The following is a 25,485-nucleotide window of genomic DNA, read 5'->3' as shown; positions in this document are numbered from 1 at the left end:
TAAATAATCCAGTTACCCCATTAAATATTTTTATTGCGTATAATTGTCTATAAATTAAATACAGGAAGTCACCTGCGTTCACATTCCTGAGAACTAGATGGACTGATATAGCTTAGCTATTATCTAATATATAAAATTCTCGTGTCGCGGTGTTTGTAGTTAGACTCCTCCAAAACAGCTTGACCGATTCTCATGAAATTTTGTGTGCATATTGGGTAGGTCTGAGAATCAAACAACATCTATTTTTCATTCCCCTAAATGTTAAGGATAGTCCACCCTAATTTTTTTTTAAATTTTAGATAAAAAGTTATGTGGTATCATGGGAAGGAACGAAGTTCCTTCGGATAGTATAAAAGCAACACAATTAAAAAATGTAGAATTTTATATATATTTTCTAGTTCATGATTTTTTTTTAAATTTGTTGAAGTATTTAGGAAATTTAGTATTTTAGAAAATAACAAATACCGTAAAATAAAATAAATCAAACAAAATAATAATAATAATTCAAACTTAAGTGAAATAAAAAAACATGTCTTTATTTATTTTTGTCGACAGTATGAAATTACATAAATATTTTAAAAAAAAGTTTGCTAGTAATATTTTAGTTTAACAAACGTCATATTATACAGTCGTGTGACTGATATTACGTCACTTCCGTTATATATTTTTCTTACGGTTTTAGTATCACATTTTTTTCAGGTCGGTCGCACAGCCAAATGTCAAGCCTGCCGTAAGGAACTTCGTTCTAATTATTTATTTTTTTATTTAATTATGATTTGGCGTTGAAAAATACACACAACCCTTAATTTTCACCCTTCTACCACCAACCCCTATTTTTAAATAGCGTTTAGCGGCAAGACAACGTTTGCCGAGTCAGCTAGTCTAATATATAAAATTCTCGTGTCGTGATGTTTGTATTTAAACTCCTCCGAAACGGCTTGACCGATTCTCATGAAATTTTGTGTGCATATTGGGTAGGTCTGAGAATCGAACATCTATTTTTCATCCCCCTTAATGTTAAGGGTAGTCCACCCCAATTTTTTTTAATTTTTAGATAAATTTTTTATTTTAAAAAGTACATACAACCCTAAATTTTCACCCTACTACCACCAACTCCTATTTTTAAATAGTGTTTAGCGGCAAGACAACTTTTGCCGAGTCAGCTAGTATACTATAGATTCGCCATTCACAGACACGTCAAGGAAGACATCATCATCATTATAATTTTTGTTTGTTTATAAATAGTCAAAGTTCCTGCTTCCCGCTTAGAGGTTGGCTCTACTCCGGTCCAAATAGTGTATCTTGGAACTTGTATTGTGTATAGGTATATACTTATTTAAAAAAATATAAGATCGGCTGGCTGTTATCCAAAACAGGTTCTTATTTTAGACGGACATTGTATGTGTATGTTAAAAATTATATACTTATACATATTTAGTTTTGTATATGGGAGGGTATATAAATAAAACAGATTTCCATCTCAAAAGTTTATTACGGAACTACCATTTTCCCTTAGCCTTGCCCTTTTTCTTCTGCTGTTGTTTGCGTTGCCAAGCGTTATCATTTGACTTGACTTCCACACGAGGGCTCTTAGCAGTGACCGTAGCACTGGGAGTTTGTTTGCTCATGTCACTGTAAATTATTAACATTTTAATATTTTGTACTTTAATTAAATATCTTGCGTTTGTAGACAATAAAATAGAAATTACAGAAAATATATAATAGAAACAGTCAGTATAAAGAATTTCTTCAAAAGTAGGAAAAAGCATTATTCACTACTAATATTAAATTGTTTTATATTTTTAAACAACTATATAAAAAAACCTTTTCAGTCAGTAAAAGATACTTAGCAAAGTTTTATGTAAATTCGACAAACATGACAAAACTTTTACAAGTTTCTAAGATGATATATATATATATATATATATATATATATATTTTATACTATTGAACCGATATCGACGTTAGATTTTAAGACAATACTTACTACTGATCAACGGCGTTTGTAGTCATCCCCTGACTGCCCTTGATGACGTCACGGCGGATACCGCGCCGTTTACGGTACGCGGTGCGTTCGTACTTAGGCAACCATCTATATGGGAAATGTTTAATTAAATTACTTGCTAGTAAATTTTTTATTTAACTAGCTAGAAAAATGTTTTGCAGCTATATTTAAATACAAAATTATGATGTAATGTTTGTATTAGTGCAGTGGCGGATTTGCCAGTAGGCTAAGGATCATTAAATAATTGTGTTTGCTCGCAAACGAAAAGAAAAAACCGACATCAATTACATCGACGAGTGATACAACGTAGATCGACGAAAAAATAGTCAAGTAACTACGCGTTATCAAAGATTACTCAAAAAGTAGTTATCAGATCTCGATAAAATTTATATGTGACCATATGATAAACATCAGCTTTCGATTAAATTAAAAATTATCAAAATCAGTACACCTAGTAAAAAGTTAACGCGGATTTTCGAGAGTTCTTCTCGATTTCTCTGGGATCCCATCATCAGATCCTGGTTTCCTTATCATGGTACTAAACTTGGGAGATCTCCTTTCCAACAAAAAAAAAAAGAATTATTATAATCGGTACATCCAGTAGAAAGTTATGCGGTATAATACAACGTAGTCGACGAAAAAAGCGTCAAGTAAAAACGCATTATTAGATATAACTCGAAAAGTAGTTGTTAGATTTCAAATAAATTTAAATGGGACCAATTGACACACACCACCTTTTGATTAAAAAAATTGTCGAAATCGGTCCACACGATCAAAAGTTCTGATATAACATACATAAAAAAAAAACAGTCGAATTGAGAACCTCCTCCTTTTTTGGAAGTCGGTTAAAAATAAAGAAACATTATATCGACTCCAAAAAAAAAAAGATTGTTCATGCCCACAACCTTTGTACAACAATGGATAACTAAAAATAATCGATTATTTCAGGGAATTATTGAATGGGCGACCTAAAAATTATCTGGTAAATGGATTCGCGCCTGACTGTACTCCTACTAAGATATCGAGCTTGAGGTCACTAGAGACGTCAAAAATTGAATAGCCTACTGGCGGCAAATTTGTAAATCCGCCACTGTATTAGACGAGACCTATAATAGGTATGTAATACATATGACGAAATTAGCAACAAGAAATGCTGATAAACGAATATCGAAAATATTTTTTATGAAAACTTTGATGGGTATTACAATTGGTCCATTGCAAATCGTATGATATTGAAATATTTTACAAGGATTACCAAGTATGGGATTTGATTCAGTACTTGTTTGATGTAAATAATAAAAACAATTCCAAATCAGGTTCTATTTGGCACTAATTCATAATTTCAGTTTCTAATTGATAGCTTGTATTAAAAAAAACTCACAATATTATAGTGAAAAAAAATATGTATAGGTATAAAAGCTATGTATATATTTAACTGAGGTAGGGCACAGCAGGAATTTCCTGCTCATAATATGGAGCAGCCCGACTGGGGTAGTACCTCGACCATACAGAAGATCACAGCAAAATAATACTGTTTTCAAGCAGTATTGTGTTCCTGTTGGTGAGTAAGGTGACCAGAGCTCCTGGGGGGATTGGGGATTGGGTCGGCAACGCGCTTGCGATGCTTCTGGTGTTGCAGGTGTCTATAAGCTACGGTAATCGCTTACCATCAGGTGAGCCGTACGCTTGTTTGCCGACCAAGTGACATAAAATAATTGTGTTTGCTCGCAAACGAAAAAAAAACCGACTTCAATTACATCGACAAGTAATACAACGTAGATCGACGAAAAAATAGTCAAGCAACTACGCGTTATCAAAGATTACTCAAAAAGTAGTTATCAGATCTCGATAAAATTTATATGTGACCACACGATAAACATCAGCTTTCGATTAAATTAAAAATTATCAAAATCGGTACACCCAGTAAAAAGTTATTACGGATTTTCGACAGTTTCCCTCGATTTCTTTGGGATCCCATCATCAGATCCTGGTTTCCTTATCACGGTACCAAATTAGGGATATCCCCTTTCCAACAAAAAAAGAATTATCAAAATCGGTACATCCAGTAGAAAGTTATGTGGTATAATACAACGTAGGTCGACGAAAAAAGCGTCAAGTAAAAACGCATTATTAGATATAACTCGAAAAGTAGTTGTTAGATCTCAAATAAATTTAAATGGGACCAATTGGCACACACCACCTTTCGATTAAAATAAAATTTGTCGAAATCGGTCTACCAGGTCAAAAGTTCTGATGTAACATACATAAAAAAAAAAAAAAAAAAAAAAAAAAAAAAAAAATACAGTCGAATTGAGAACCTCCTCCTTTTTTGGAAGTCGGTTAAAAAATGCAAGCTATTGCTTATAAGCAATAATTTAATTACATAATAGACGTGTAACCTTTACCTTTCTGGATCCGGAGGTTTAGACAGATCAGCGTTGGGCGGAAGCTTGGTCTTGCGCTTTCGTTTGGTCTTAGTCTTCTCCTTGCTTGGATCAGACCCAGGTGGACTATAAATAAATATAAACATGCATATTTTTTATATTGCCAAAAAATAGGCAGTAAATTGAAAACGATATATATAACGTATTATTGAAATGACGTCCTTCCCTTTAGGCAAACAATAGCCGAAATTATACGTGAAAATAATGAAGCAGTAGTCACTAAAGCTTATTACTATGTAATTGAAAATTTTTAAAAACAAAAGTAGTGAGAAGACATGAAAAAATTTGCTACAACTAACCGACTTTACGCGACACTAACATATATACGACCATATTTTATAAATAATAATTATTTAATAATTAATTTTATTATTTTTATTAAAGCGTTCGAACAAGTAAGTGGCATATTTAGGTTACGATATCGATTTTGTTGTTGCAGTTACATGGAAGGACGCCAAATTGACAACAATGTACATATATATTTATATATATAATTGTGGTGGATTTAATAAGCAATTTTTATATGTAAACAGTAATTTAATAAAAAATTATATTCTACGTTACAAGATGTATGTTTGTTTCTGTTGTTGGGATTTAACATAATAAAATTGATATTACTACCGGTACGAAAATATCAATATACAATATGAAGAATTAGTTATGTTATAGTCATATGTATACTATTGACTTTATTTTTACATTTTCAAGTAAGTGTAATACAAACCCAGGTGATTGTTCTTGTTTACTTTGACCTGTTTTCTTAACAACCTTCGCTCCCATCATCCAATTCGACGATTCCAATGCATCGACATCGATTTTACCCTAAATAGAATATAAAAAATATATATCAGAAAGCTAGTCCATAGTTCATTGCTTTGGTGTAAGTCTATTGTTATGTTGTTACTTATAAATCCTGAGAACGGTGAGGTCGTTTCTCAGTTCATTAATATCAGCTATGGGGTCGGTAAACTAGCGATCGCTATCATATACTTGTCTTTGTCTTACTTATATATCTATCTTGCTCCACATAATCTCAAGTAACGGTACATGTCACACTAGTTAACTTGCGACTGTAGTACTTTTTTTCTATGTCACTAGGTCGGCAAACAAGCGTACGGCTCACCTGATGGTAAGCGATTACCGTAGCTTATAGACGTCTGCAACACCAGAAGCATCGCAAGCGCGTTGCCGATCTAATCCCCAATCCCCACAGGAGCTCTGGTCACCTTACTCACCAACAGAAACACAATACTGCTTGAAAACAGTATTATTTTGCTGTGATTTTTTGTAAGGTCGAGGTACTATCTCAGTCGGGCTGCTCCATATTTTGAGCAGGAAATTCCTGCTGTGCCCTACCTCAGTTAAAGTACTACGAACTTATCAATAGCTAATCCTATTTCTGTCTCGGTCGTTCGTATTTATCTATGTCGCTCGCACTTCGAGGTCGGACACGGGCAATAGTCGCGCGTCGATACCTACATTATAGCTCCTACATTCTAGCACCTGTCCCTGCCTCTCTTTGGATCCATCGTATACATCTATCTCGCTCGCACCTTGAGTTCCGCGACGGGCGATAGATAAGATAGCTCTTGCGACTACATGCTAATATCCCCTATGTATCCACCTTACGCACACCTCGAGTTTCGACAACTATAATACATCTATCCCGGTCCCCCTTTGGTCGCCCGTGTGCATGTGTCTCGCTCGCACGCGATCCCCGACAACTAACTGTACACACACACACACGCACATGCACCTCCAGCTCGGACACGGGCGGCAGGCGCGCGGCCAGCTGGCGCGCGCGCGGCGAGGCGGCGCCTCCGACAACTAACTGTACACACGCACACGCACACGCACCTCCAGCTCGGACACGGGCGGCAGGCGCGCGGCCAGCTGGCGCGCGCGCGGCGAGGCGGCGCCCAGCGCGCGCACGAGGCGCGCCAGGCTGCGGCGGTCGTGCGGCGCGGCGCGGGCCAGCGCCTCGTGCGCGCGCGCCGCCTCCGACAACTAACTGTACACACGCACCTCCAGCTCGGACACGGGCGGCAGGCGCGCGGCCAGCTGGCGCGCGCGCGGCGAGGCGGCGCCCAGCGCGCGCACGAGGCGCGCCAGGCTGCGGCGGTCGTGCGGCGCGGCGCGGGCCAGCGCCTCGTGCGCGCGCGCCGCCTCCGACAACTAACTGTACACACGCACACGCACCTCCAGCTCGGACACGGGCGGCAGGCGCGCGGCCAGCTGGCGCGCGCGCGGCGAGGCGGCGCCCAGCGCGCGCACGAGGCGCGCCAGGCTGCGGCGGTCGTGCGGCGCGGCGCGGGCCAGCGCCTCGTGCGCGCGCGCCGCCTCCGACAACTAACTGTACACACGCACACGCACCTCCAGCTCGGACACGGGCGGCAGGCGCGCGGCCAGCTGGCGCGCGCGCGGCGAGGCGGCGCCCAGCGCGCGCACGAGGCGCGCCAGGCTGCGGCGGTCGTGCGGCGCGGCGCGGGCCAGCGCCTCGTGCGCGCGCGCCGCCTCCGACAACTAACTGTACACACGCACACGCACCTCCAGCTCGGACACGGGCGGCAGGCGCGCGGCCAGCTGGCGCGCGCGCGGCGAGGCGGCGCCCAGCGCGCGCACGAGGCGCGCCAGGCTGCGGCGGTCGTGCGGCGCGGCGCGGGCCAGCGCCTCGTGCGCGCGCGCCGCCTCCGACAACTAACTGTACACACGCACACGCACACGCACCTCCAGCTCGGACACGGGCGGCAGGCGCGCGGCCAGCTGGCGCGCGCGCGGCGAGGCGGCGCCCAGCGCGCGCACGAGGCGCGCCAGGCTGCGGCGGTCGTGCGGCGCGGCGCGGGCCAGCGCCTCGTGCGCGCGCGCCGCCTCCGACAACTAACTGTACACACGCACACGCACCTCCAGCTCGGACACGGGCGGCAGGCGCGCGGCCAGCTGGCGCGCGCGCGGCGAGGCGGCGCCCAGCGCGCGCACGAGGCGCGCCAGGCTGCGGCGGTCGTGCGGCGCGGCGCGGGCCAGCGCCTCGTGCGCGCGCGCCGCCTCCGACAACTAACTGTACACACGCACACGCACCTCCAGCTCGGACACGGGCGGCAGGCGCGCGGCCAGCTGGCGCGCGCGCGGCGAGGCGGCGCCCAGCGCGCGCACGAGGCGCGCCAGGCTGCGGCGGTCGTGCGGCGCGGCGCGGGCCAGCGCCTCGTGCGCGCGCGCCGCCTCCGACAACTAACTGTACACACGCACACGCACCTCCAGCTCGGACACGGGCGGCAGGCGCGCGGCCAGCTGGCGCGCGCGCGGCGAGGCGGCGCCCAGCGCGCGCACGAGGCGCGCCAGGCTGCGGCGGTCGTGCGGCGCGGCGCGGGCCAGCGCCTCGTGCGCGCGCGCCGCCTCCGACAACTAACTGTACACACGCACACGCACCTCCAGCTCGGACACGGGCGGCAGGCGCGCGGCCAGCTGGCGCGCGCGCGGCGAGGCGGCGCCCAGCGCGCGCACGAGGCGCGCCAGGCTGCGGCGGTCGTGCGGCGCGGCGCGGGCCAGCGCCTCGTGCGCGCGCGCCGCCTCCGACAACTAACTGTACACACGCACACGCACCTCCAGCTCGGACACGGGCGGCAGGCGCGCGGCCAGCTGGCGCGCGCGCGGCGAGGCGGCGCCCAGCGCGCGCACGAGGCGCGCCAGGCTGCGGCGGTCGTGCGGCGCGGCGCGGGCCAGCGCCTCGTGCGCGCGCGCCGCCTCCGACAACTAACTGTACACACGCACACGCACCTCCAGCTCGGACACGGGCGGCAGGCGCGCGGCCAGCTGGCGCGCGCGCGGCGAGGCGGCGCCCAGCGCGCGCACGAGGCGCGCCAGGCTGCGGCGGTCGTGCGGCGCGGCGCGGGCCAGCGCCTCGTGCGCGCGCGCCGCCTCCGACAACTAACTGTACACACGCACACGCACCTCCAGCTCGGACACGGGCGGCAGGCGCGCGGCCAGCTGGCGCGCGCGCGGCGAGGCGGCGCCCAGCGCGCGCACGAGGCGCGCCAGGCTGCGGCGGTCGTGCGGCGCGGCGCGGGCCAGCGCCTCGTGCGCGCGCGCCGCCTCCGACAACTAACTGTACACACGCACACGCACCTCCAGCTCGGACACGGGCGGCAGGCGCGCGGCCAGCTGGCGCGCGCGCGGCGAGGCGGCGCCCAGCGCGCGCACGAGGCGCGCCAGGCTGCGGCGGTCGTGCGGCGCGGCGCGGGCCAGCGCCTCGTGCGCGCGCGCCGCCTCCGACAACTAACTGTACACACGCACACGCACCTCCAGCTCGGACACGGGCGGCAGGCGCGCGGCCAGCTGGCGCGCGCGCGGCGAGGCGGCGCCCAGCGCGCGCACGAGGCGCGCCAGGCTGCGGCGGTCGTGCGGCGCGGCGCGGGCCAGCGCCTCGTGCGCGCGCGCCGCCTCCGCGCCGCGCCCGGCGCGCGCGTGCGCCTCGGCCGCCGCCCGCCACACCGCCCGCAGCTCCGCCACCATCTGCGGAACGGCATATACGTTATATGTTGTAGTTCCAATATTCAAACGGATCGTTTTTAAACGATTTTCTATGTTTAAAAATGATTTGAATATAGAACTTCGTTTAAAAACGATTTTTACTGATCGTGACTTCGTTTAATATGGAATATATTAAAAAAAAAAAGCTTTGTGAGCTCCTTATTTCAATATAGTAAACAGGCTTTAGAAATACACAAAATAAGCCTTCTCTTTTTATGATATAGACACGCATTTACATCATTTCTTACACAATTTTTCAAAATTTTTGTCCCATTAAAATTGAAAACATTTTAAAAGAGAAATTAATTATTTTCAAATTGAAATATATTAATGCTTGAAAAAAAAAAACCTACAAATATACGCTATAAATGATCAATATGATGATCTTAAATAAAAATGTAATAACCAACCTCATCACTATCCTTATAATGTTCATACACATCGGTGAACAGTTCGGAAGCTTTCTCATACTCATTGTCGGCCGTCAACAGAGTACAAAGTAGACCAATAATTCCAGGTTTATATTTAAATTCACTCTCTTCTAGCAACTTGACAACTCCTTTACGGTCACCCTGTAACATAAACAACATATTAGAAATAATTATTATTATAAAGTCTAATAACATCAGCTTTTTGCTTAGTCAGCGTTATCAGTTATTCACTTTTGTTGTGTATGCGCTTACCGCGCACTATAAGTATAACGGTCAACTGTCAATAAATCAGTGTGCAACTAACTAGTTCGTTTGATTGACGTGTACCGCTCTGCTTAAGTATCTCACAACTTTGTAGACGGGTAAAGCGTCAAAATAATGCTGTTTTTATTTATTTATTTGTACAAAAATCCACAGCTGCATTTTATGTTTCTTAAACCAATACAGAGAATCCAAACAAAAGCCAATTTTGGATTTTACATTATTTAGGTTACACAGTTAAGGTAGACAAAGTTGAGGTAGTAAAACACAGTTACAATAAAAATTAGAAATATATAAAATGTAAAATATCCATGGTCAATAATGTTAATATAATAATATACCTATATAATAATCAATATTTTTTACACAAAAATCTATCACCCAGATCATACCTATATAATACTGGTCTAAGAAATGTGATGGTCGAGGATAGGGTGTTAGATGCTCATAATGCTTTTGTAGACATTCATAGAATAGACCAATCATCAGGCAGACTGCCACTTTAGCAGTATATAAAAAATAACATAAATAGTAAAAAGTTAATAAACATACTTGAGCCAATAAAACCTGAGCGGCCGCTAGAACTAATTGTCCTCCATGTTTAAGCAGTAAAGTAACGGCTTGGGAACGCTTTCCCTCCTTCACTAACGACGATGCTTCAACTAAGGCTGCCTTTTTCTCTTGATTGAATTCACGGGTTAGTTTTACACAACACTGCTTGCAAAAGTCCGGCTGAAAGAGGTATTTTAGTTACTTTAAATTTTGCTTCAACAAATTAATGGATTGACTTTTAATATTAGTAAAATGTTTTATATTAAATTTGGTATGTATGTAGTTGTATAGCTTTTTTATCCTGACATTCGTGTCCTATTTTGTTAAAACCGCAGACTATTGTATAAAATTAGTCTATTCAGATAGAATTTTTTGCATTTTATAATCTGTATCTGCCTAGACTATACCTAGATAAAATGGTCAGACTCATATTTATCATGGGAAATACCGCGCCTTTCATTTAGTTTCTAACAAAGTTAGATTCATACCTGATTGGAGTAAATTGCAAGAATAGCCTGGTTGTAAGCGATTGTAGCACGTTGCCTTGAGTTCAGTTTGTGCTCCAGTCCATCTTGAGTCGCTGCCTTCATACGTTTACGAGAATCAAATACGTTAGTGTCTCTGCAATAAACATTTAGGTGATTAAATAAAAAATTACAAAAATATTATAGATGGGAATACCAATGCAGGCTGGTCTAGAAAGATAAATAGATTTATCTAAGAAAATAGTTATATTTTGAAAATAGCATATGAAAAAAAAATTAATTCTTTTATTTTAATATTGCCAAAAAAATTGCACTTGTAAATAATTTTTTTGTACTTTCCTTAGATTATAAATTAATTTTAGTCAGTCTAATTTTACAATTACTTCATGAAATTAAGAAATTTAAATACTAATACATACCTATTAATAACTATAAGGTTGTTGCTTGCGACAGCAATTAAAGCCTGATCAGAGGGTTTATCTTTTAATACATTCTGGTAAATGGTTGCAGCCTCCTTTTCTTTGCCCATTTGCTGTTGACAGTACGCTTGCTGTACTCTGAGAAATAAACATAAATTATTTACATGGACAGTCATACAAAAATAATTTAGGCTTTATACTATGAAATAATAGCGAGTTTACCAACCCCAAAAATACTATAGTTCTGTATAGCGCATTCGTTCGCTGCGGACTCGAAAACGCTTGGAATGCGTTCAAAAGTGATTTAAGTGACACCTTGCTTTTAAATTTGACTTGTCTAATAAAATCCGGCATTGTCACAATAGTTCAAGTCACTTTAATATGAAAACTCTCGAACGTCGAAAATGCTTCTTGACAACTTTTTTTATGCTTTTATTATCCTGTTGCATATTCTTTGAAAACATGCATCTTACTGACTTATACATACTTAAACTGTCATTATTCTCTAATATTTGACATATTAGTAATAAAAATGTATATAGTAATATGATATTACTGATTAAACCCTAGGCACAAGTAAGTAGTTAGTATAAGAACCTGATAATAGCAGCTTCCTCCTTGGCTTCCTCTTCATTACCACCGTCTTCAATGACGCTCTCCGAGCACGTCTGTTCTGCTTTCTTAAGTACTTGTAGAGCCTCATTGTATTTTCCCCTCATAGCTAGAGTTGTACCAGCATTGTATGACAGCTCATATGTGCTCTCTTCAAACGATGGTAAGTCTGCAGACTGTTAAGTGTTTTTTTGTTAATAGATAAAAAGTAACATTTTTATTTACAATATTCATTCATGCAGTATTCCACATTAATAATTTTACTAGCAGTAGTTTTAAAATAAAGCATTTTTAACAGACTTCAAAAAGGAGGAGGTTACTCAATTCGACTGCATATATATATATATATATATATATATATATATATATATATATATATATATATATATATATATATATATATTTTAATATATTGCCGGGGATAACCTCATTGTTTATGAACCGTTTTTGATAATTCTTTTTTGTTGGAAAGTAGATATTCCAAGTGTAAAGTAATATTCCAGAGAAATCGAAGGAAACCCTCGAAAATCGTAGTGACGACTAGTGCACTTGTTAATTTTTTTCATCTACTTACGTTGTATTACTTGTCGATGTAATTGAAGTCGTTTTTTTTTATTTGTGAGCAAACACAATTATTTGCTGTTACTTAATGTTGTCTAGTTATTATAAGGTAATCAATAATATAATTAAGACATCATTAATTTTGATTTTGAATTTTGATTTCAAATAACAAACTTACAGGATTAAGAGCAGCTAAGTTGGCAACAACAGCAGACATATTTGCTTTTCGCTCATCTTCATAATCATCGGTGGTGTTCTTAACGATATCTCGGTAGAGATTGTAACATTCTTGGTATTGCTCTAGGCGATATAAAATTTGAGCCCTAAAAGTTTATATAATATTTGGATATAACTGAATTATTAATCATTAGATATAACAAACATACATGTAATGATAGATGACAATGTTTACTGTTTATATGTTTTTTGATAAACCTAATTAGACATCTATAGAAATAAATAATAATAAGGGTTGCGGAAAACCGGGATATCTGGCGCGAACTTGGGGAAGCCTAAGTTCAGCAGTGTACTGCAATAGGCTGAACTGACTGACTGACAAATAAATAAGATTGGAGTGTCTGTTTGTAATATACACAGTAAATATACCAAAATAACATTTTTTACAATTTTTGTCTGTCTGTCTGTTTGTTCCGGCTAATCTCTGAAATGGCTGAAACGATTTTGACGGGACTTTCACTGGCAGATAGCTGATGTAATAAGGAGTAACTTAAGCTTACCATACCATACCATGGAGTAACTTAGGCTTCTTTTATTTTAGAATTTTTTTTATTTCGCAAACTGAACAATATTTTTTTTTAAGTTCACGCAGACAAGTCGTGGGCACATCTAGTACATCTAGTACTTCAATAATTTTGTCTGTTAGAAGTAAAATCTTAAAGGAATTAGATTTGTCTTTTACTATATGTAAATTAAGATTATTGACAATTCTCCTTGTTTTCATAATAATCATATGGCTAGTAGTAAAATGAATCTATTTTGTATGTTTGAAGCTAGTAAAAATTTTTTTCTATGAATTATTTATAAATCTATTCTTCAATACAATTTCCATACAAGTATTCATTAATAACTCCACTTTTAGATGTAGAATTGGAAGTATTATCGACACCAACAATTTATACTACGCCAATTCGATTTTTCGATAAGTTTGTTTTTTAATGCGAACTTGATAAAATGTGTTTTTATATGTAATAAAAAAAAATGTGAAATTGCAATGAATAAATTAACTATTAAAGATACCAAACTTCAAATAAATTTCTTAATTAATATAAAAGGTATCACGTTTTTCCCTTTTATAAGCCTCTATTGTAAAGTTCACTTTTAAGAGTTAGCTTAGTATAAATTGCTGGTGTCGATTTTAAATAATTTTTATGATATTTGTTAGAGGATAATGTAGATACATGATGTAGATATGTAAGACCATTATAAAATTACCGAAGTTCTTTTAAAGCTGGTGTCAGCTCCGGCGCACTATCAACAGTCTCCAAAGCATCCTTCGGGCAGTTCAGTCGGTATTGACTGTACGCCTTTTCGAAATGCAAGTCAGCGGCTAAGGCGGCATTCTTAGAGTTACAAAGTACAGATAATGCCTCCTTAAAGTTATGGAGTTGGATGAAGCATATCACTTTGCAGTGAAAAGCCTTCTGTTCATTTGGTGCAATCTGCAGGACTGTAGTGAAAAAAAATAATATAAACTCGTAATTTCTCAATGTATTTTTATGAATAGTACATTTATAAACTAAGTAAAATGGGTACAAGTACAGATTTCATACAGGATAATGTATTCAAATATGCGATAACAGATCTTCCTATAACCGATGTGTAGACACTTCGTATAAATAAATAAAACATTTTATTCATGAATACCTTTGCCTGCAGCTTTTAACGCTCTCTCATAGTCACCGCTTTGGCAGAATTTATTTAATTCTACATAAGCCTGAACAAGGTTATTTTCCTTGTTGGCTGACATTTTTTGATAACTTGGCACTTTGGCAGCTGATTTGTCTTAAGTCGTGCCTTGTATTTGGCGTTTAAATATTGCATGTGTAAAAATAATTTTCAAATGATGCTGTAAAAGTAAAAATGTACATATATTCATTAAAAAAACAAATAGTCTAATGAAATAATAAAAATTGCACGTTATTAAATATGATATGAAATTGATTGATTGATTGTTTTAATGAATGATAATACTGTAGTTCAGTTTTGGTAATAGTGACAGTTCAATTCAAACTGTTAACGCTAGATGGTGTAATTGGCATATTTAAAGAGTGTTTTAGACTTTACCAAATATCTATACTTCATGATTACAAGCACGAAGTATAGATACAACGAGTCCGAATGGTATAGGCATATTCATAGTATTCATTGTACACAATAATAAACCCTGATCTTATAGCTCTTTTTTCCGCCACTGGCTGCGCTAGAATTTAGGACGTACCGACAGTGTTTCAACACTGAGGGGAAATCAGCGTCTAGAGGGGAAGAAAACGGGGAAAGACATGAAAAGGGGAAATCGAGGGAAATCATGGCTAAAGCTAGTGTTACCGTATAAAAGAAACAGTGGCGACACCTGCAGCTTTTATATATTTCTGGCCAGGCTATAAATAAGAATACGTAATGTTGAATTATATTTTCATGCTTTATTTATGCTGTCCAATTTTTAAAGATCCGCTTGCAGTTGCATTGGACTGTACCAAACTTAAGGACGTAAACTTAAGGTATTTCAAAATGGTAATTCTTTAGGTGTTCAAAGGTTTTTCCCGTTCTTTTTAAGCCAGATTTTATGCACAGGATTAATACAACTGTTTCATTATCGAGCTTATTACGTTTATCCGTTTTAATATTTTTTAAATCACTAATTAAAAATTCCTGAGAAGAGGAAATCTTAACTGAGGCGTGGAAAGGACATTATTAAAGAGGAAATACTGGTAAGGATTCAAACGAGTACTTTTTTAAAAATGGCGCGGTCAAACGGCAAAAATTAGAATTATGATTCAGTCCCCTAAATTGAGACCATTCGTTCAACATTACGTTCGGACTCCTTGTATCTATACTTCGTGATTGTAATGCCGAATATTTTTTTCTTCAATTATTTGTACAAATTCTTAGATCATCATTCATATTCAATATCATTATAAATTCAATAGTTTATTTTCTCGTTGGCTGTCTTAAATCCAAATTATAACTAATATAAGTTCCAATAAAGATCTTCTATATCTGTATTTCTGCTGATCTACTAATGTCCATTTTGAATTGATTTTCAAAAACTTTTTTGTGGACCAATGTTTAAAATTTTAAAAATTATCGAGAAATTAAGGTAAGAGCTTCTTCGAATTTGAAATAAAACCGAGAAATCATTAATATGGTTTAGGGCTCTAGAATGGGTCTAGTCTTCTTGGTGGAGGAATGGATAAGTGTAATTGATGGAGGTTTTATATTTAGGAGGTTTTATATCTATGCTATCATTTAATTGCTTATTGGTTCCATTTTTTTATTATGAACTGGCTGTGCCCGCGACATCGTCCGCGTGGAATCTAACAAAAAAGTTATTGTTAGTTCGCAGACTTATAAAATAAATTTCTAAAATAAAAGTAGCTTAAGTTACTCCTTATTACATTAGCTATCTGCAAGTGAAATTCCTGTCAAATTCAGTCCAGCCACTTCAGAGATTAGCCGGAACAAACAGACAACAGACAGACAAACAGACAGATAGATAGACAAAAATTAAAAAAAAAATATTTTTTTGGTATAATATGTAGATACCGTGTATACATCGCGGTCGCATCGCATCGCATCGTAAGCGGTCATTTTAATATTACAAACAGACATTCGAATTTTATTTATTTATTATATTATATATATAGGTAGAGTATAGATGTATAGAAGATGTATAGATAAACGTCCACCTTAGGATGCCATTGTATAATAATAACAAAATTTAGTTTTGAATAATAAGTATAGTATGTAAATAACGGTCATTGTTTTTTACACATAGATATAGTAAAAAAAAAGTAGATAATGCGCGGCCTTTGTTGTTAGTGAAGCCACAAAACTCGGCTCCTTCAAGTAAATACACGCGCTCACGCACACATATGCATCAAACTACGCTCATTTTCGTTAGTATGTCACGAGGCTTCATACAGTAACTTTGCTTATAAAATGCCGTCTTGTGTGATTAAATGGTGCAAAAATAATACCAAAGTAAACAAAAAATCTGAAGGAATATCGTTTCACACGTAAGTACATATAAAACTTTAAATTTATTGTTATTCCAAAATAATATTGAGGTTATTCGGAACTTATAATTTCAATGTCACGAAATGACGTACCACGGGAGTGTTGCCAGTAGTTCTTTTTTTCAATACCCCCAAAATGTGGGTAAGTAAATTGTACGTAACCAGAAAAATAATTAAGTAAAAAGTAGACATAGTTATTGTTTTTTTTCTCGTGTCATTTTATGTTACATAAATTGAAAATAAAAAAATCAAAATATATTTATGAATTATTAACTCGTTTGTTTTCTGTTTTAACTTTTTACAATTTTTGAGTAAACTAGGTACCCATATTTTACTATCAAATTTCATGGTTTTAGGTTTCCAACGAATATTTTAATAAGAGGTGAATGGGTAGCGGCTGTAAGACTGAGAAAATGACCACGATTATGCTGGCCATGCGCATAAAGTCAATTTAATACGATTAGTGATTGAAAAATATTTGAACATAAGACTACATCATATTAGTAAAATGCAAACAATGACGATGACTCTGAGTTCTAAGCGACAAAAATTTAAAAAACTTATCCAACATAAAGGATTCTAGGTTTAAGAAAAATAGTTAAAAAAAACCGACTGCAAACTGAAAAGAGATAAACAGAGGGGATAGGAAGTGTCCATTCATACGATTATCTTAAGAATATATTTTTTTATTATTCTACCGATTTTTTGTTTTATTTTTAGTAAATTTATTTAAAACTATAAACAGGTTTTTATTTTCACATACCCATTTTACCTATATTAAATTAATTGTTTAATAAAAATTTTAGGGACTTTTTTTAAAAGGTGTCAACACTTCACTCACTCACACATCTTTAAAAAAGTGGCTTCACTTTTCTGTTCTAGGTGCGTTATCTACCTTTTTTTACTTGATCTATGTTTTTACAATAAAAAATTAATCTAATATATAAAGTTCTCGTGTCGCGGTGTTTGTAGTTAAATTCCTTCGAAACGGCTTGACTGATTCTCATGAAATTTTCTGTGCATATTGGGTAGGTCTGAGAATCGAACAACATCTATTTTTCATACCCCTAAGTTATAAGGATGGGGGGATTAAGGGGGTTAATAGCAAATATGGCAAAACAATGTTTGCGGGGTCAGCTAGTCTAATATATAAAATTCTCGTGTCGCGGTGTTTGTAGATAAACTCCTCCGAAACGGCTTGACCGATTCTTATGAAATTTTGTATGCATATTGGGTAGGTCTGAGAATCGAACAACATCTTATTTTCATCCCCCTAGATGTTAAGGGTAGTCGACACCTAATTTTCTTTAATTTTTAGATAATTCGTTTATTTTTTATTTTTTTATGATACAACATTAAAAAATACATACAACCCTAAATTTTCAACCCTCTACGACCAACCCCTATATTTTATTTGTTAAAATTATAAACTTTAATTTGGCATGATTTTTGTTTTTATTTTGTCATGATTTAGAATAAAAAAAATTATATTATTAATTTTCCACCTCTCTACGATCAACCCCTATTTTTCCATCGCAATTTTTATTATTTTTAATAACTTGCTTTAATTATGATTTTTTTCTCAATTAAATTTGATTTCCTGTCTTCGTTGGTCGATAATTGATCAATCAGTTATCCCCGCTAGATGTCTACCATTGTCACCTCTCATCCAGTCACGAGTACATTGTAATAGAAGGGAACATCCAGCAAACATCACGGAGTAGGGATGAGAATGAAGCCGGTCTCCTGTCTTACTCACTATACCGTTTTCGGCCATTTTTTTTAGGTTCGGTTTAGTTTTAGGTTTTATTTGTGTATCGATCGTAGCAGTGACTGTTATACGTATTATTTTAATGTTTCTGTGCAACGCTCATGTTAATTTTACTCTCATCGTAAATTTATCATTAATTTCCAGTATTCCAGTGCAATAATTATTTATTCACAATTTATTATTAACTGATAAAGACAGTTTTAACTATTATTTAATTAAGTGATCTCATGTAAATGAACACGTGTTGTGAGCTCCCGCCAACAACGGCCATTACTTTAACATTTTTTATATAGTTTGAAATAGTTTTACATCAAAACGAAAACGTGTACGTGTTTAATAACTATACCTGTTTGATAATAAAAATATGAATAATTATTACTATTATACGAAGATGTTTAGTAGATATCGAGAATTGTAATTTAAGATATATTTGTTACTTTAATAAAGATTAATTTATTAAACTAAATAAAGCATACTTTCATTGTTTACAACGCTTTCGATTATAAGTAAATCCCTGCTCACTTATAGTAGATAGTTTATTGGCAAAACAACGTTTGCCGGGTTAGCTAGTTTAAATTATAAAACTTTTTAAAAAACTGAAAACCTAATTGCTTTATTAAGAAGGTTTGTAGATTGTTGGAGGTATGTAGATTATTCGTAACTTTTTCAAACGATTTAAATTTTGTGATGATCTTTTCAATTGCTTCACCATCAACAAGCCGCGTTGGCGTAACGGTCACAGCCATTGGATTGTGCCTGTTGCGCTGGCGGTTGCGGGTTCGACCTCCGCGTATGACAAACATTTTTATTTGGCATACAGGTGTTTGCCGTGGTGCAAGCACCCAGGTGCTTGTGCGTTAAACCGTCGGTCCCGGTTGTTATCATGCACACTTGATAGCGATTGTTACTCATAGTAGGGAATATATCTGCTAACCCGCAATACAACAGCGTGGTGGATTAAATGAACTCTAAACATTTTTGAATATCATATTAAAAATTTACCGCTCCAGCGGGGATCGAACCCGCGTCGCCGAATGACCGTGTCGGCGCTCTAGCCAATTATGCTATGGAACGATGTACTCGCTAGATCGAAATTTTTGATATGATGATTTTTATTTTCGGTTTAAGCGAACCATGGCGCCGTCTATAGTGAGTTCTTTACAGAGACCCGTAACTATTCAAAGTTTCATATTACAATGAAAATCTTTGACAGGAGACGACACCATGCTATTTTTAATATATACGATTTTATTTTTGTTTTACCCACACATTAAAAATTCTAAACATTTTTTAATATCGTATCAAAAATTGACCGCTCCAGCGGGGATCGAACCCGCGTCTCCGACTGACCGCGTCGGCGCTCTAGCCAATTAAGCTATGGAACGATGTACCCGCTAGATCGAAATTTTTGATATGATGATTTTTTATTTTTTATTATAAACTTGTTTTTATCGTTTTTCAGGTAAGAATTACTCCTGAGATATTGGTATGAATAATACATGAAATTTTATTTTCTTTTATGAGAAAGCATACGAAACTTAACGTTCAATTAAATTCACCTCACTTTTGATTACAAAATCTGCAACATCAACTACCTACGTTCCATGTTTTTTTATACCATTTTTGTACCAAGCGTATGGTCTGCCAGATTTTAAAAGATTACTAGGAGCTCTGACTACCTTTTTCACCACAGGAATATAACACATTAATAGTAGTTTTAGTTTATTTAGGTGTAATCATCTGCAAGGTTAAGTTACTTCCTCAGTCGAGCTATTGCAGTTTTAGGCAAGATATTTTCTGCTGTGTACCATAGAATTATCTCAAGTTTTATTTTAATTTTACCGGGTCGTTTGCCTCGGTAGTTCCAGCACGAAAGAGCGGACCTTCGTTGAGAATGGATCAATCCGTCTAACCATTATTTCATTTTCATATCGTAACTACTCGTGTATGCAGGGACTGATTAACCTATAGTGCCGGGGGTGCTGTGTACCCCAGAGCCGGGTTTTAGAGGGCACCGAAAACCCTATGCAAGGACGCAATGTATCGGTATAATTGCGTATAAATAAAAAAAAAGGTAAAACATAAACGCGTAGAATTGATATGAGTGCGTCCCGGTATTGTTTGCACCTGGGTGGGCGTGGGCCAGAGCCTGCCAATACTTACGGTTATAATATATATACGGTTTAAGTACTAAAAAAATATACTCAGCATTTCCAAATTAATTTTAAGTGCACCGAAATGATTTTATTGTCGCTATAAAAACCTGAACTCACACACTGTCATGACTATTTTCATTTTTCGCCTCAATTCGTCGGAGTGTTGCCAATAGCACGTCCCGTCTCGCGGACATGTCAACATGGCGTCGCTTCCGGCGGACGTGGCGGGCTGTGGAACACCACTGTTATTCCAAATAAATAAAACAAATCCAGCATCGACTACCTTTGTTTTATTTAATATTACTTTAGCGATATAAGTGTGAAATGATTTTTAGGATTGACAACTGAAAAAATTAATATTGTTAACATGTTCAGTTATATAGAAGGTTATATTTCCTTTGAGATTATAGGTAGATAATTATATCTTTTGTTTAATAATAAGTATATATTGTTATGTAGCTGATGATGACATAAATAAATATGTATTATAACGGTCGGATTTAAGAAATACTAGTGGCCGCGAGCGGTCGAAATTCGACCATAATTAAAAATTTAAATTAAATAAAACTAAAAAATAATGAAAATTAAGAACCTTTTTTAAAAATTTTCAATTAAACTACAGACTTTGACAATCAACGAAATAATATAATATGCGTGTGTGTGTCAAATACATAGTAGTGTGTGTAATGTTTTTTTATTGATTTAATATATTTTTATTCATAATAAAAAAAAAAAATAAGCAATCTGCACTCCTTCCCTATATAAACTATAAGTTTATTATGTACGATTTTATTTTTGTGTTACCCACACAGGAATTCTAAACATTTTTGAATATCATATCAAAATATCATATAAGTTTAATTATATAGGGAATAAATTACATACTCCTCCGTCCACACAATTTTCGTAAAAAGGGGTACAAAGTTTTTATTTGTCTCGTGTAATAGAAACTCAGATTTTTTTTACAAAAACCAGTTATTTACATATAGAAATAAATGTACGTGTGTTATAATAAACTTTTTTACTTAGTATATTTTTAGAAATAATTATATATTTACAAAACTATATCGTTACTTATGTAGAGTAATTAATATACGCATCATTCTTAAAGTCTTAACCGCAAACAATTTAAGTACCTATGTGCTTCATTTCTACTTACAATTGTTGTTTAGTTTTTTTATATTTAGGTTATATTTTAATTTTGTTTTAATTTTAATATTGATTTTTGTTTCTTTTTTGATTTTAATTCCAGTTTTGATTTAATTTTAGTATTGATTTTGTTTTTAATTTTAACTATTGTAATTTTGAATTTTAGTATTTATTTTAATTTTTAATTTTAATTATTGTAATATTGATTGGTTTTTAGTATTGAATTTGGTGATCATTTTAATTTTGGGTTTGATTGAATTGTAGTATCTATATTGATTTTGATTTTAGTGTTGTTTGATTGGATTTTGATCTGGTATAATTTGTTTTGTCACAATTGTTAAAACTAATATAGTTTAGGAAAAGAATGTAACTAACAAAAATATGCACATATGTCTTAATTAAATTATTATTATTATTATTTAATTGGCAATCGAGCCGACAACTGCCAGCACAACAGCCAGTTGATGCGACATCCCCACCAACCCATCAGTATATGACAACTAAGACCAACATATGACTGTAGAGTACAAATATGCCAAGTTTTTAATCGTAGGTCGATTAAACTTGTGGTTTTCTTTGTATAATGTTTCCAAAATGACGTGATAAAATTATTAAAAAGTATAAGATCAGCGAAATACAACAGCATCAAAGTGAACGAGCTAGTTTGGAAGAAGAATGGAACAACTATTGTGCAAGTCCACGCTTACACGGGTCCGTGTGTCGAACTCATCAAACTTGGAGCGATACGTCGCTCGCCGTCGAAGTATTGAAAATTCCGCGCTTCGAACATGCAACGCTCTGAATTTTTATTTACTGAAAATATTTATAAAAGAAAAGTTTATTTTTATATTTAAAAACAGATATAATAACGGTTATGGCGTGTCATCTTTCTAGAAATACTTTAAGTATCTATCTGTACGGAGCTAATACCTATAGTCCTATGTATTCATTCTATTAGTAGATAAGGTAACACAATAATTACATAACGTAAAAATACATAAAATGAACATACATGGTATTCAACAAAACCAACCATTACGACGAAAAAGCAGACTGAACTTACAAAGGTAGAATTAAAGCAACGTTAATTTTCGTTTAAAAATAACTAAAATAACTGTCCTATTGTTTAAAATAAAATTTAGGCATAAAATATACCTACCTGTTTTAGTACCAACAAACATCAATATTACAAATAAGTAACCGTAATCGAGTTCATAGAGTGATTTTAAAGTTAAACTTTGACAAGTTATGTAGCAATTCAAAGTGTAAAAACAATTTCAATGGACAGTATTATCGCCTGTCAAAGAAAAGTTTAATCGCATTACATCTCGAAGTTTCCACGAAGCCAGGAAACTTTCACGGGCCGGTGGACACATTGCGTTGCAATATTGCTTCTTTGCATCGTTTTTTAAAATTGTTTCTACAAAAGTTTATATATAAAATTATAAGTTTAAAAACAGTTTTTAAAAATATACAATTCTGATTTTTTTTTTGTTTACATTGAAAAAGGGAAAATATTTTAAAACAGGTACGTAGATGATATCTTGGAAGGTATAAATATCACAGTAGTAGGTAGTAAGTCAAATGTCAGACAACATGTCTGATTGCGGAAAATAATTCGCACCATATTTATGTAACTATTCCATATATTATATCCTTCCTAACATGCGAGGATTTAAACTTTAAGCTACGGATATCCTTGTATTTCATTAAATAATTTCGTGGTTTAACTTTGAAAGCGTATTATAGTAAGTTACTTAAGGATAATATATGCAAAACACTCTTCGATTTACACAGTTCATGTTTTCAGCTTAAGACAGGACAGCAAAGTTTAGTCCGAAAATATTTTCCATGAATATTAGTTTAAATTCATCACGAATAAATAACAGAACAATCACTTCGAGGATTAAATCGTTCCGAGGGGTGAGGGGGAACATATTTTATCAGGATCTGCCTGATAAATTGTGCGAAATTCAATTTAAAAGGGTAATGTTTGTGTCCCTATTACGACATCACTCGACGCCCGCCTATAAACTCTGTCGGTCCACTGAACAATTGAAATATCGATGCCTCACATACCTTCCTCCCATAAAAATATTGGTCTTAACCCTACTATGGGTTTCCGATCACGATTTGGCCGATTTGGTAATATGTTCCACTGTGAAAGGATTTAGTTAGAAGAAGTTATTTTCTCAGTCTAGGATTTTACTGAGGATGAACCAATTTCGCAGGAGGCAGTTGACATTTTTTGCGAGATTTTTAACCGACTTCCAAATAGTAGAAGGTTTAATAACCTTTCAATTCAACTGTATTTTTTATATAGGTACCTATGTTCTCAATTAGAACTTTTGACTGGGTGGTGCGAGTCATTCGGTCCATTTAAATTTATTAGAGATCTGATAAGTACTTTTTGAGTAACATCTAACAATGCGTTTCGAGTTATATCGCTAAAATCGCTTCTCCTTAATACAGATAGCTCAGCTACCTAGCTAGGAGAAGTAGAGATCATACTTAGTAATTACTTTCAAATTACACCTAGAAACTAATTGTTCCCTTTTGTTACTTATTAGTTGAATATGTTGTGTAAATACGGAAATAAATAATTTTGTTTCGTCACAAACGAAAAAAAAAACCAACATCAATTGCATCGACAAGTAATACAACATAATAATACAAAAAAAAATGATCAACTAAATACGCGCTATCAAAGATTATTCAAAAAGTAGTCATCAGATTTCGATCAAATTTACTTAAATGGAACCACATGTCAAGCACTAGCTTTCGATAAGTGGATAATTGTGTTTGCTCGCAAACGAAAAAAAAACCGACTTCAATTACATCGACCAGTAATACAACGTAGATCGACGAAAAAATAGTCAACCAACTATGCGTTTAAAGATTACTCAAAAAGTAGTTATCAGATCTCAATAAAATTTATATGTGACCACATGATAAACATCAGCTTTCGATTAAATTAAAAGTTATCAAAATCGGTACACCCAGTAAAAAGTTATTACGGATTTTCGAGAGTTTCCCTCGATTCCTCTGGGATCCCATCATCAGATCCTAGTTTCCTTATCACGGTATCAAACTAGGGATATCCCCTTTTCAACAAAAAAAGAATTATCAAAATCGGTACATCCAGTAGAAAGTTATGCGGTATAATACAACGTAGGTCGACGAAAAAAGCGTCAAGTAAAAACACATTATTAGATATAACTCGAAAAGTAGTTGTTAGATCTCAAATAAATTTAAATGGGACCAATTGGCACACACCACCTTTCGATTAAAACAAAATTTGTCGAAATCGGTCCACACGGGCAAAAGTTCTGATGTAACATACATAAAAAAAAAAAAAAAAATACAGTCGAATTGAGAACCTCCTCCTTTTTTGGAAGTCGGTTAATAAAAAACGAATCATCGAAATTTATTGGCCCAGAAAAAAGTAACGAGGTATAAGACAACTTAGGACGACGAAAAAATACTTAAGTAAATACGCATTATTAGCGATAGCTCAAAAATGCTTTTTTTTTTTGGATTTTCGCCGAAATATTTATATTAAAACTAGCTAATCCCGCAAACGTTGTTTTGTCATATATTTTATTGTACCCCTTAACCCCCTCCCACCTTATAACTTAGAAGTGTGAAAAAAAGATGTTGGCCGATTCTCAGACCTACCCGATACGCACAGAAAATTTCATAAAAATCATTCCAACCGTTTCGGAGGAGTATTGTAACTAACATTGTGACACGAGAATTTTATATATAACATAAGTATGACACGTTTAAATTAAAAAAAAAAAACGCATTTATTTAAAAATATATGATATAAGTGAGCTTGAAGTAGGGTATTTTTATC

At 37.4% G+C, this 25,485-nt stretch overlaps 1 protein-coding gene across 1 annotated transcript; it reads right to left on the bottom strand.

The window, feature by feature from the left end:
* Window positions 1-1,472: 1,472 nt before the first annotated feature.
* On the bottom strand, window positions 1,473-14,351 carry LOC123654684 (signal recognition particle subunit SRP72). Its single transcript, XM_045590575.1, has 13 exons — window positions 14,179-14,351; window positions 13,747-13,981; window positions 12,473-12,617; window positions 11,719-11,909; window positions 11,122-11,259; window positions 10,706-10,838; window positions 10,218-10,397; window positions 9,384-9,545; window positions 8,743-8,955; window positions 5,174-5,271; window positions 4,411-4,515; window positions 1,988-2,092; window positions 1,473-1,632 (listed from the first exon to the last, which is right to left on the bottom strand). Exons 1-13 carry the CDS (start codon window positions 14,279-14,281, stop codon window positions 1,500-1,502), a joined length of 1,941 nt encoding a protein of 646 aa, XP_045446531.1. The 5' UTR covers window positions 14,282-14,351; the 3' UTR covers window positions 1,473-1,499.
* Window positions 14,352-25,485: the final 11,134 nt, after the last annotated feature.

The sequence above is a fragment of the Melitaea cinxia genome, chromosome 6 (genome assembly GCF_905220565.1).
Source record: "Melitaea cinxia chromosome 6, ilMelCinx1.1, whole genome shotgun sequence".
NCBI lineage: Eukaryota > Metazoa > Arthropoda > Insecta > Lepidoptera > Nymphalidae > Melitaea > Melitaea cinxia.
This window is presented reverse-complemented; position numbering and strand designations above follow the sequence as displayed.

Coding starts and splice junctions, on each gene's coding strand:
- LOC123654684 (XM_045590575.1), bottom strand. CDS start 14,281: ATGTCAGCCAACAAGGAAAATAACCTTGTTCAGGCTTATGTAGAATTA. Junction 13,982..14,178: donor GTTAAAAGCTGCAGGCAAAG/GTATTCATGAAT, acceptor TTTTCACTACAG/TCCTGCAGATTGCACCAAAT. Junction 10,398..10,705: donor TTGCAATTTACTCCAATCAG/GTATGAATCTAA, acceptor TACCTCTTTCAG/CCGGACTTTTGCAAGCAGTG.